The 13,439-nt window shown below is 41.5% G+C and overlaps 1 protein-coding gene across 3 annotated transcripts in view; it reads left to right on the forward strand.

Annotated features, from left to right (window-relative positions):
• Positions 1–13,439, forward strand: part of LIMCH1 (LIM and calponin homology domains 1) — a 187,776-nt gene that overhangs the window by 120,614 nt on the left and 53,723 nt on the right. For all 3 annotated transcript variants that reach the window (XM_086611392.1, XM_086611391.1, XM_086611393.1), the window contains 3 exons: positions 3,032–3,227; positions 8,039–8,288; positions 8,952–9,224. In XM_086611392.1, the coding sequence (XP_086467518.1) occupies positions 3,032–3,227; positions 8,039–8,288; positions 8,952–9,224 (719 nt within the window). The remainder of the gene's footprint in view (positions 1–3,031; positions 3,228–8,038; positions 8,289–8,951; positions 9,225–13,439) is intronic.

The raw sequence follows: 13,439 nt of genomic DNA on the forward strand, positions 1-13,439 counted from the left end.
GGGGCTGAAAGGCAGCGTTCTCCAGAGAAGGTGATGATCATGGAGCGCCTGGCTAGGCAGCGTAGAGCGCTGCAGGTCGAGGACAAAAGCAAGAGGCTGGGACTTGATTCGTTGCAGATGTTGGTGCTGGGAGCAGAGTAGACTTCTCATAAAAGCTGAGAGCTATATATTCCTTTAATGTAAAACCAGAGCACTTGGCAGTCCTGAAAAGTCTTGTGTAGGTGGTACTGTCACAAGAGCCACTGGTGTCTTACATTAAGGTCACCTCTCTGCTCCTGTACCCCTGTAGTATTTCCCGCTGGTAATTGTGGGCTTGTCTGTTACTGAATTTGAAGAGGATTTGATTGTAAAATAGAACATGTTAATCATGCTGCGCAACACTCTGATGTTCTTTATAGCTGAGCTCGGGTGATGAAAAGACACTTTATCACATTCTCTACTGACATTTTTTCCACAGAATTTAATAATTAAATCGGCCATAAATTCAGCCTAGTTTAGTTTTTCTGTTATAAATCCTCTCTGCCCTCCTCTTTTAATAAGCAAATCAAAAGACAGCTCGGATGTAAGTTGTCTCGGATTCATCTTTTTCTACTTCTCATACTGAAAAGGCTATTCATTTCTAATTTTATGCATGCTACTCTGTTTTTAATTTCATTAACTGTTGGGATATGCAGTCGTCTTTTACTTTTAAACTCAAAATTCCCAATGACAAAACATCCATGGCTTTTTGATTATATTTCATGGGTGGAACTTCCTGGAGAAACACATCTTGTATTTGGCAGTCACACTTTTACTACCACTTAGTGACATACTGCGTTTTCAGTTAGATAATATGAAAGACTAATGTGCTGTTGTGTGTCGTGTTATGGTGTTATCAGTCCTGAAGATAACCACTTTCTTTTTCCCACTGATAACATTTGGGAGATGACGTTTGCTCAGAGCAGGACAAGTACCCGTCTGTGAGACGGCGGCATTGGGCTGGGAGAGTAGCTTTGCCAAGGGGAAGGCTGTAAAGAACATGTTTACAGAAGTCTAGGATCTCATCCTGGTGCCTGCCTCCTAATTCCTGGTGAGCGGCATGCAAAATTAACATCAACAGGCCTTTGAAAGGAGGGTCTGCAGAACTCATTAGTTCACAGTTGGACTGTTTTCAAACTCTGGAAGATAGTGAATGCAGGATGGAGCTTTTTGCCTGAGTTTAAGTCCCTGTAGCTGCTGAGCAGTTCTGTGTCATTCAAATACAGTAATTTAGGAAAATGGAAGTGTGCCCAAGGTTTGAGAATAGCTGATTGGTATAAAGGGATGAGGGGATTTAGGGAATTTGGATTTTTAAAAAGATTTTTGGATCGTGTCACAAACGGGATTTTGATAGGATTTTTAGATTTATTCTTGGATGTGTGTAACTCACGCAGATTTCAGGGAGACAGACTTTTGTTATCTAGTGTTTCTACCAGTATTTTAGTTTACTAAGCAGGACTGGGAAAGGACATTACATAGAATTCAATTACTAGTTTGTTAGATGTATTTTATTTGGTTTTAGAAAATACTTTCACTTCCATTTGCAGTGAGGTTACTTACTGACATTACCACAGTTTAGCTTGGCCTTAGGGGACCTTTGCCGCTGCCCTTAATGTGGTATTTTGGCAGCATAATAGTGAGTGGCACTAATTAAGCCTTCTTCCTGAAAAGTCTGCAGGACGTTGGGTCTGATCTCTCCGTCTCGCTTTGAGCCTCCCTCTTTTCCAGCACAGAAGCTTTGGTGTGTTCCTGCAGGGCCCTCCTCCCTCTATCACTTCTCCAGTAAACCCACTATCTTGTGGAGGTGGCCCGGCGTACCGTACTGTGATGGTCTTGATTGATCTTCCCATTGGCAATAGTAGAAACGGGTAAAACCTTAGCAGTCAGGGACAGTGGGAGCTGTGCTCAGCGTCGCCATTGTGCTCCAGCTAGTCGTAAGCAGGGGGTGCTTCTTAATTAGGAATTAATATTCAAATGCTTCTGGGAAAAAAAAAAGAAAGAAGGGGGGAAAAAAAATATCACATTCCAGCCTCTTTGGGTCGTAAAATGTCAGTCTGATAATGGCACCCACATCTCTGACTTTACTTACTGTCGAGGGAGAAAAAAACAGATTTATCTTTGAATAAAAGTAGTTATTTTTGTTTTTTCTGAGCCTGTGTGATTGTAATTAATGTTAAGACACTCTCTAAAACAAGGGATTTATTATAATGCAAGGGTGAGGATGGCTTCTATTGACCTTTTCCTCTGCTGGAGTTTCAGTGTTTTAGTATGTGCTGCTTGCACTGGAAAGAATTTATAATCACAGGGCTGTCAAAGACAACCATTGTTCTCCCTGCTCTGAACATGTGGGTCAGCTACAAGTGCTTTCATATCCCCCAGAGCCAGGAGCTGGCAAAGAGTAAAGAGCACAACTGAATTCTTCTGAGGCATCAGGAAAAGCATTTTGCATAGTTTTCATTGCTGATTGCTTCAGAAAGACATCCCTCTTTCATAACAGGAATTTCTCTTCAAGGTAGAGGGAGGCTGGGGCACACTGCTTCATTATTTTGCCGAGCTGAAGCAGCAACAACAAATGCTGTCTGCTGGTGTCCCGGCCGGATACAATAGATGGGCAAGAGGAGGGGGGATCTTTTGGAAAGCAGCAGACTTAAACCTGATGCAGGCACAATGTTAAAATTGTAGTGCCTTTGCCTGTGCTATGAACTATGGACAACAAGTCAAGTTTCAGGTTACTTTCAGTTTTGATGCGTTTATTAACTTGCCTATTGCAACTTTTTCTCAGTTCATCGTACTAATCTAATGGGTGGGGTTTCCTCTTAATCAGCATAAAATTGCGGTTTAGTGCATGCTTGTATTTTTGTTGTGAAGGGGAGAGGGGGTAGAAAACAAGGAAACTCTTTTTAGGGGAGGAGATTTTTAGTATTTGGGAAGATGCTTTGTTGTCTGATGCGTGATGGATCTCACGGGTGTGTCAGTGCCTTCTTGAAGAGGTACCTGCTGTACTTCCGTGTAGGAAACAGAGGATATTGAGAGCCCAAAGCGCAGCATTCGTGACAGCGGCTATATAGACTGCTGGGACTCTGAACGCAGCGATTCCCTCTCCCCGCCTCGTCACGGCAGAGATGATTCCTTTGACAGTCTGGACTCCTTTGGCTCTCGCTCACAGCAGACACCGTCTCCAGATGTAGTGCTCAGAGGGAGCAGTGATGGTAAGTACTGGTCGCAGCGTGGCACATGCATAACGTTGTGACATACAAATAACGTTTCTGGAGCAAATGTGCCATTCGGAAGCTGGACACAGCCTCTGAATCATGCTAATCCAGTGGGAGAACTTCTCTGTGAATGATGATTTGTGCTCCCTGAGGTTTAGATTATTTTGCCAACAACTTACTTGAAGTCTGTCTCAGGATAACGTAGCACTGGAAAATGACTTACATCATTCCAGTGTAATTTTATGATGGGGAGAGTGCTTTTCTGGGTTACGGTGTAAGAGGATGTTGTGCAGACTCATTTTAACTTATGAACTAGGCTAGAGCAAGAAATAAAAGTGCATGAACAAGGGAAATATTGAAGCAAATAAAATGCATCGTGCATAAACCCTGGGCAGGTAGATGACATAGAAATATCTTGGAGATATCTGACACTTGACAAAGTTTTGAAATCTGATATAGAACATCTTACCAAACGTTATATTTGTTTTCATGGCATATAGAATATTGGGTAAATTAACAGCTTACAGCATCTTCGCCATCTCCGTGCACCTTCGAGTGAAGACACGTGGCTGTTGACTTACAGAAGGGTGCTGCTTCTCTGCTTTACTTGTCTGATTCCCAGAGACTTCCAGAGGCTTGTAAACACAGTGTACAGGATGAGGAAGGATTTGCTAGGGATAGCAGCATGCACTTAGGTTACCTGTCGTGAGTAGGATTCTAGTTCAGAACAAAAGGATGCTTGATGGAGGCTGCCTTTGCGTGGTTACATTCCCAATGAATGGATGAATCAGTCAGACTTCATCATCAGATGAAGTTATGTTCCACACATGAATTGCTTCTCCTTAGTAATGTTATTCGTTCAATGAAAAAAGGAAGGGCAGAAAGACTTTTTGGTAGGAACCAGATGTTCATACTGCTTTTGGCAGTGTGAAAGAAACTGGTGCTAATCATAACCGGACACATGAGAGATTTCCTGAGGTGATGAGGAACTCCTTAAAACTTAAAAGCTGGCAGGGAGAGCTGGTATCACAGCTGAATTGTGAAAAAGCTGTGGGGAAAGCAGGGCTAAGATCTGCTCTGCTGTTTTGAGTGGACTGTGGTACTGAGGCTGTTGCTGGTTGACCATTGAGAAACAACTACTGAGGCTGATTACCTGAAACAGCCTGATGCTCCCTCAGACACTGAACTGAGCATAGTCTTCACGTTACAAAACGTTTTTCTGCCTTCCCAAATGAGACAAAATTGTGGTGTTGGCAAACAGGAATGACTCACGTGTCCTAATCAAGGAGTGTTGCTCCATCCTGGGTGCTCAAGGAGTGTCCAGTGTCCCTGCCTAGTTGGAGCTGCTGGGCAGCCAGTTACATATGTCCTGTAGCTGCTTCCTATCAATTTCTACTGTATTAGCAGATTTTAGTACGGTTTTGTGGTTGGTTGTTTGCCACAGCTAAGACATACTAGCTTGTCACATTCTTGAGTCCGTAACAAACACAAAATAACATGCAAGCGTACAAAGCTTGTTCTTAAAAATTAGTCTTTAACTGTATCCAGACCCAGGGTGCATGCAGATGCTGTGTGCACACATATGACTTGTCCAGCCCGCCCTTTCTAATATGTCCCATTTCCCAGCTTGCTGCTGCCATAACTTCAAGCTGTCTCCTCCAAGAGTTGCAGGTGAGGTGTAGCTTGGCTGACCTCTTTTCTGTTGAGCCTCTTCCTGTGGCCCCAGCAGGCCGGTGTTTCACTCAGCTGCACATAGTTTCTGATAGAAACAATGTACATGCAAAGCTGGATGGAAAAAAAGATTCTGCTTGCATTACTTCTGTCTCCATTTAGATAGGAGCTTTATAAACCCAATAATGTGATAGCAAAATAAAACTATGATTCCTTCCACTCCTAGAAAAAAAAAAACAATGAATGGAGATCATTCGGGTGATCCTAAGGTGATGATTAGTTTAGGTGGAAGCAACAAGTAACACTACCTTCACGAATGCCAGCTGTGATCAGCCCCACTGTGTAGGAACTGCTCTGGTGTCCTATACGGACACTGTGACAGAAAGCAAACAAAACCAATGGTAGAGCAGAACAGTTTGTTTAAAACACAGTAAACTACAGACTCACCTGCCCATAGAGTTGCTAATGTACTCAGGAATGAATAAAATCTTCTGCTTGGATCCTTGTACGAAGGATGTGTGAGAGTCCGTGGTGTATAACTGCTTGTTACAGGTTTTGGAAACTGGCTGCTGCTTCTTCTACTTGGAAATGCAGAACAGCAAAGTTAAGGTTATAAATGTAGAGCACGACTGCATCTTCCATTCGATGCCTTGGCTTCAAGTACTTTTTTTTGCAAATTTGAGCTGAAAATAATTTCACGAGTGAAATATGAATAATTAAAGAAGCTGTTTGTCTTTGAAGTACTCAGCTGGGGGATACTGGTAGGCACATCAGTAATGAGGGAGAGGATCTGTTCTAATTCCTCTGCTACTGTGATTATCTATTCCAGCATTTCTATCTGCTGGTTCAAGGCTGGTTTTCATGTGATACAAAAATAAACACCAGAACAAAGTCAAGAGCAAACAGAATAGCAAATAACAGTAAGAGGTCTTTTCATTTTCTTTCAGTTCCTCTGTGGCCCTGCGCAGTCTCATGATATTACAGCTCTTCAAACCTCAGCTGTCCTCAGACACTCATGATTCTGCAGCCATGTCTCCACTTTTTGTTTACACATAGACTGAGGTTACCAATCATGGTGCCAGTTATCATATGCACTTAACCAAAATTGTCCAAGCAAAAGATTACTGGCAAAAAGTAGAGTGTGTTTTTTGTCTAACTAGCTCATTCCCATTGTGTCTCGTCTTTTCTTACTGTTCCCTTTCATTCTTCTTCATCTCTCTCCAGGCAAACATTGAATAACTCAATCTGCTGAAAAAAACTCTTTGCAAATAACATTCCTAGCATATTTAGACCTCTTTTCCTCCCCCTACTTTGAATTATACACAAGCTACTTGTGATTTTTATGACTTCATTGTTTTCTGTTATTCATTAGGTAGCTCAGTGAATTAGCTAGTAATTTACTAGCATGGTGGATTAGCAAGAGAACACAACCTGGGTGGCTTCCCCTCACCCCAAAGAGGGAAAGAGTTATTGCATATGCAAGTGTTGCAAAGGGGACAAGGACCAGAGACATCCAATGCTCCAAAGTTGGGGGAAGATTTGAATGCTGGTTGGAGAAATGGCTGAATATGCTTCATTTCACTCATCAAACCAGGGCCTGTGATGATGTTACGCTGCTGGGAGAGAACTATTTACATAGCTTCTTTGTGAATTACTTAAAAAGGATCATGAATGGTGCAGGGAATCTAGAGAACACCCATAAAGTGGCTCCCAAGATGGCTATGAGGGCAGTTCCATTGCAAATACTCTTTAAAGTATTCATCCTACCATTTGGGAGTTTTATTTTCAAGTTGGAAAAGTCTTGCCTAAGTTTCTGTGAATGTGTTTTTTTTAAAATGGATTGTAAATACCAGGAAGCTTAGTTCATTTGAACAAATTAAAATATTCACTTAGCTCTCTATCTCCCATCTTATTCTCTGTAACTCTTGATTTTTCTCTCACCTTATTCTTTTCTTTCCCAGCAAGTACTCTTCAACCTTTGCTGTACTGATCTAACCTCTAAATCCTGAGATCCCTTCCCTGTCTGCTTGACCTTTTCCATCTGAGGATCCAGTCTCTCTGTTTCACAGTGTGCTAGACTGCTTGACCAGGCAACTGGTGAGACTGGAGAGAGACCATTTTGAGTCTTATGGTTTATAGCAGCTGATGCTTATTCTCAGATTTTGATCAAAGCCGAAGCTGTGTGCATTCAAAGTGCCATTAATATGTGTCTGTAGGAATATCCACAGATTCCTGCCATTCTGTAAATATTCAGTATGCAACCCTTTTTTGCTTGAGCTTGTGCTGTGCATGTATAAGTCTACATTCAGGAGCATGAATCAGGTCAGACATAGCCATATGTACAACTAGGAGTCATTTGGGCATAAGTCAGGTAAGCTTCTGTAGCTGTCCGGTGTGTTTGACAAGTCTGGTGTAATCTGACCTGGAGTTTTTGGGTGTGACCTGTGTCTGAAAGATGAGTTTTTCAGGGGTAGAAAATAAGAGTTGATGGAAATAGGAGAGGTGCTTAGAGGGCTGGAGCACCTCTCCTATGAAGACAGGCTGAGAGAGTTGGGGCTGTTCAGCCTGGAGAAGAGAAGGCTCTGAGGACACCTTCTTGAAGTCTTCCAGTGCATAAAAGGGGCCTACAAGAAAGCTGGATAGGGACTTTTTACCAGGGCATATAGTGATAGGATAAGGAGGAAACTGAAAGAGGGTAGATTTAGATTAAATCTAAGGAAGAAATTCTTCACTTGGAGGGTGGTGAGGTACTGGAACAGGTTGCCCAGAGAAGTTGTGGCTACTCCATCCCTGGAAGTGTTCAAGGCCAGGTTGGCTGGGACTTTGAGCAGCCTGATCTAGTGGAAGGTGTCCCTGCCCATGGCAGGGGGGTTGGAAGTAGATGATCTTGAAGGTCCTTTCCAACCCAAAACCATTCTATGATTCTATGAAAAAGCTGTTTACTGTCTGTATAGAAATCCTGGCTGCTACCTTCAGTTGACTGATTTTAAAATATAAATATAGGTAAAAGAGGCTTTCATATTTCGGTGCTCACATGCTAAATGTAATTTTTTGGTGGTATATTCTCTGATTTATGATTAAAAGAAACCTGGATGGAAGTGAAAAGAAGAGGGATTTTTTTTCTCCTTCCTCACTAGGGAGAGGAAGTGACTCGGAAACTGACCTGCCACACAGAAAGATGCCAGATGTGAAAAAAGATGATATGTTGGCAAGGCGGACCTCACACGGTGAACCTAAATCAGCTGTGCCTTTTAACCAGTACCTCCCGAACAAGAGTAATCAGACTTTCTATGTACCTGCTCCACTTCGGAAAAAGAAAGCCGAACGAGAAGAGTACCGAAAGAGCTGGAGCACGGCGACTTCACCACTGGGAGACAGACCTTTCAGGTAAGACCATCCTGTCTGACTTTACCCTTCCTTGGTGATGATGCTTTAACACTTGCCTGATTTTCATTCTTTTCGTAAGATGTATGGAGCGCCTTCTGCTGTAGTAAATCTCTTGCTGAGATGGTACTGGTAAATTATTTGTGGCAATTGACGAGGGTGGGACCAGTGGAAAATCACTGTCTTGATATCATTATTTACCATACAATGCAACGTATAACTTGTGTTTGACAAGATGTTGGTTAATATAAGTACCATGGATGTTGACTCAAACCCAAGGCTGGGCAAAAATGTTCTGGATGATCTGTCTCAGTTGTCAAGACAGTTACTCGCTGACAAATGACACTTGTAAGTAACATTAGATGTATTCAATCAAAATAGATAGTACTTTTGCTGTGTTTTTAAAAATCAATTATTTATATGTTCTATACAGCAGTACAGTTTATATAGCTATGACTATGTGTTTCTGCATGCTGGTTTTGTCAACTGAGATTTCAATTTTGATTTGGCCTAAGAAGCAACTTCCATTAAAGAGCATAATTATCTTCCCGGATCATTCATCAGAATAACCTTTGGCGTCTTGATATCAACAAAATGTGCTTATAATAAATAAGCCTATATGCTTCAAGCACAGCATACACTAAACTGCCTTGTGTAATTCAATAGCAAACCCCACCCTGAAACCATAGAAGAAGAACAGAATGAAACATCAGGACTGTGTGAACAGGAGAAAGTGAGCTCCATGGCTCCTGAGGCAAGCTCCCTTAAAAATCAAGTAGGTTTGAATCAAAGCGAAGGAAACTCCATAGAACAGTCTCCTTCATGTAGTGCAAAAGAAACATCAGCATCCAAGGGGAAAGATGCAGAAGAGATCAGAAAGTTAAGAAGACTCGAACAAGCTGGCATTAAGGTCATGTCAGCAGCCCAGCGCTATGGCAGGTCAGCCTAATGGTGTGGGAAGTTGTGCACGCTTCATGTTTTTGGGATTGGCTGAAGTGTGGGTTTCCTCGATCCGCTGTGATTTCACTTCTAACAAAAATCCAGCCTGCTAAACACTCACCATTGCTAGTGAAGGCCATGGTCTGAAAAGGCTTGTGATGTGGCAGCTGTGGATTGCAGAGTTGTATGATGCTAACTGCATTTGTGTTGAGAAATTGTATTGTCTTGCAGCGTAATGTAAACAAACTCCAAGAAAACTACTGCCCAGACTACTCGACACCTTCCACCTAATGCTTTCTTGCGTTTAATAAAAAATACATATACATGTACATTAAAAATGTCTTGTTTAGGCAAAAGTTTCAGAAACTTACTTTACTTGTTGCCAATGGGATGGTTTAGTTTACTGAACCACCCTTTTTGTGTGGTTACTATTTTTAGCTGCGATAATAAATGATGCATTTATTTTTAATGGCAGGAACTATAAAAATACAGAGCTTGTTAACACATGTACCAGTTCAAGCATGGAGGCATAGTTCAGCAATCATAATTTGACTGACTTTGGCATGGAGAATCAGTAGTTATTCGCTTATTACCTGCGCTATTTATTTTTGGATGTTGTTCAATTTGGTTATTTCCTGTTCTTTAACTCAAGAGCTGAATGATGGCTAGGCTCACTGCCCATGCCTTTGCATCATCTGATATCAGATCCTCATGAAAAATCTCTCTTTCTCGTGGGGATTGCCCACAAAGCAGTTTCAACCAGCATGTCAGAAGACTAAGCTCTTATAAATGATCAAAAAGGTTTGGCTACAGGGTAAGTGTCCATATGTCCTCTCCTCCAAAACATTTTATTTAGGATTATGGGGTGAAATCCTGACAGTGAGTAGTTTAGCAGATGCTGATCTACAGTCTGGGCTTTGAAATGTAGTTGTAAAAAGTACAGCTCCTATGTGATACAACTCGTTTATAGATACAGTGCAGCTTGTCTACAGCCATATACATGTGCCATATGCGGATAAAACAGTCACAGTATATACGCTGTCGTATGTCCTCTTCTCAGGTTTGCTTCACTGTTGACAAGCTGTAATGAACCAGTGCTTGTGTGTGGTTGTGGGGTACTGCTTTAACGAAGCCAGATGCTAATGAAGAGGAACTATCTGTCATAAATTAGTCCTTCAGGCTCAATTAGTGTGCTTGGTCGATCAAGAATCCATAAACCAGTAGGATACTACCGTAATCCTATTCTGAGACCAAGGCTGTAGTATTAATGGTAGTAACATAGTAATATGTAGTAAAATGTAGTAATAGCTTGTGTTTAGCAGCACGATGCACAACAAATAGTGCTGTTTACGTTTGCATTTGGAGGATGCTCACCACATCAAGAGTCCCTTTTCTGACCCTGCGCTTGATGTACTGGCTTGATCTTCATGAAAGAAGCACATGTGATCTAATGTGTGGTTCTTTGGCAGGAAATGGAGTCTCTTCTTTCCTTGGGCAATCTGTTGTCCTGCAGGGCTGAAGGAGAAGGGAGGAGAAATTACAAACCATTTTCCTTCCTTGCTCTCAGTGGAAGCAACTCGTGGAATTCGGGAGCTGGAGGAAGGAGAAGCTGCTGGTTTTCTGCCCTAGTTGAGGGTCAAAGAGCAGAGCTTTGTAGCCCAAGCTTCACATAGTGAAGTAGGACCCTGCTCCTGGGGACTGTAGAAAGACACAGCAGAAAAGGCACTGGGGTCAGAGGTCTGGAAGGAAAATTATTTGTATATGTAAGTGGAAGAATAGTGGGTGAGGAGAAGGGAAGAATTTAGTAGTGACACTTTAGGGTACAGGGGAGCATTTAATCATCTTTCTTAATGTCTCATTTTCATTCCATGTTCTTTGAACCTCTCCATTTTCTCTCTCCTTGGCATCAAATTCAAATTTTCATGCACTGATGACACTGAGCAATTCTCAGTCCCTCTTGTTTCTGTATTCTGATGGGTTTTTTTCCTTTCACCTCTCTTATTCCCTCATCTTTCTATGATGCCAGCCTCTCTTTTTTTCACCTCAGGTTGTCAGTTGTCTTCCAGTTCCTCTAGGATGTTTGCAGGCTGTTTCCCCTCAACATATTGACCTCTGGAGGACACCCACTGTGACTTTGAGTTCTATAAGACATCTAATTGTTCCCAAAGCTGAAACTCAGTAGGACACTTTTCTGGGTCCAGCACAGGAAGGATTTGAACTTGTATGCAAATGTATTTTTCGCTTGGAATCTAAGTACTTACCTCTGTTGCTGTAGCATGTTCTAGAAAGGGGCTCCACTGAACTAGATAGACACTATACAAATGCATGTTAAAAAGCATTCCCTCTTCCCAAAGGAGTATATTGTCTCTTCATAGCATGTTGTTTTATTGATGTGTGATCCTCCTTGCTTGCTTATTGTCTGCGTCTGCCTCTTACTTACACTATTCTATCTGAAAGGTAAGGATCAGATTCATGGAGACTCCTTACAAAAAGAATTAAGTGTGTTGTAATAGATGATGGAGAGGAGGATGTAAGTGAGAAACATGAGCAAACTTTTTTGACATGTTTGTTGCAAGAGTGACATGGGCTCTTATCTTGGCAGTGCATAAGCATGCAAACCCCTTTTGTAGTTCTGAAATGCAATAGAAGGATCCACAAGCCTGTGTGAGACCCTGCCTCAGGGAGTGCAAGTGCCCACAGTCTGACATTTTGGAAGCAACTGGTGTACCAGCATAGACTCAAGTGTTGTTTCTGCAAGGGCCGGGGCTGGGTGTGCAAGAGTGATTTGCAAATCTGCAGGGAATTCTGGTCCATTGCAATCTTCAAATCTACAGTCTTCACTATCTCTGGAGTAAACTGACCTTAAAAAAGCACTTTTGAGACTATCACAAGCTGATTCAGGAGACCCCAAAATGTCACAGCTAACATCTGATTCCATTAGAAACAAATTATAAATGAATGGAAAATATTCTTAACCTAGAAACTGATCGCTGAAGTCTAGTTACATACTAAAAGCATTAAGTTCTTCAGTTATTCATTACCATGACTCGTATTTGCTCTTTTGACTATTATAACTCTATATTTCTTTGTTGCCAAAAATACCCTTCTTAGAAGTGCTACGTTTGATGCTCTCAAGCTTCAGTAGTGTTGGTGGACATGAGACTGAAAAATCCAGCAGTTTTTACTGAATAATCACATGGTTATACATAGCTCTTAAAAACTAAAAGCATAAAACAATACACCCAACCTAACCAGCTGAATAAATACTCCTCTTAATGATTTTCATTTAAGAAGTAAATATAAACAAGATTTAATGGAGTATTATGTGATTTTATACATGCCCTTTATGTCCAGGGTTCTTAAAATTATTTCCAAATTATTAGATTTCAGAAAAGGGTAATGTTACCAGTAGTAAAGGCTGATTTTTTTTAAAAAAAGTTAATCATGTGTAACCTGGCTTATTTGGGAGAACAGGTCACAGCTTATATGACTTTTAGATAACTGTTTTCCTTTGCACCTAAAACATTAGGCACAATGTATCTACTTTAGATCAGTATATTTTCTCTGAAGTTTGTACTGAGGGGAAAAAAAAGATGTCTTGGGAAACCTAAATGGAAAATCAGACTCTTTCCCTCTTAATTCATCTTGTAGTAACTGTATTGCAGGTTTAAAAAGCGAATTGGATTTAGGAAGATCTATGCTTATGTATTGGTGACCTGTGATTTAGAATTGAGTGATGTTCAGCAGTGGAATTTGAACCTGAAGATGATCTTGTAGTCCTGTTGATTTTGGTATATACAAAAGTCAACATATTTAATAAACTCCTTACCATATTCTTTTATGGAAGAAATAGTAGCAGAAGACTCTTGTAGAATATCATTCTAAGTGGAGGGTAAGGGATTGGACCACCCTTGCTGATGAAGGGGGTATGCACAGCATACAGCAGCTCAGAGCTGTCTGTCCAGCTGTTTGGGAAGCTGTTGTGAACAGAGATGCTCATCAAGGAGAGGGACAGCGGATCCCTTTGGAGCGCTGTCGGCCAGTGTTGTCTGTTGCCTTAAATGAAATCTTGATCCTTCGGAGAGAGCTAAGGAAAAAGTTACCTTTGGCTAATTTGAGAGCACGCTCTCCACATCACTAATGGAGAGTCCTGTGCATTGCAGCCAGCAGTTTCATATTGCTCCTCTGTCTTCCGAGGCCTGAGCCAGGCTGACC

This window comes from Tauraco erythrolophus, chromosome 5 (assembly GCF_009769465.1).
Source record: "Tauraco erythrolophus isolate bTauEry1 chromosome 5, bTauEry1.pri, whole genome shotgun sequence".
NCBI lineage: Eukaryota > Metazoa > Chordata > Aves > Musophagiformes > Musophagidae > Tauraco > Tauraco erythrolophus.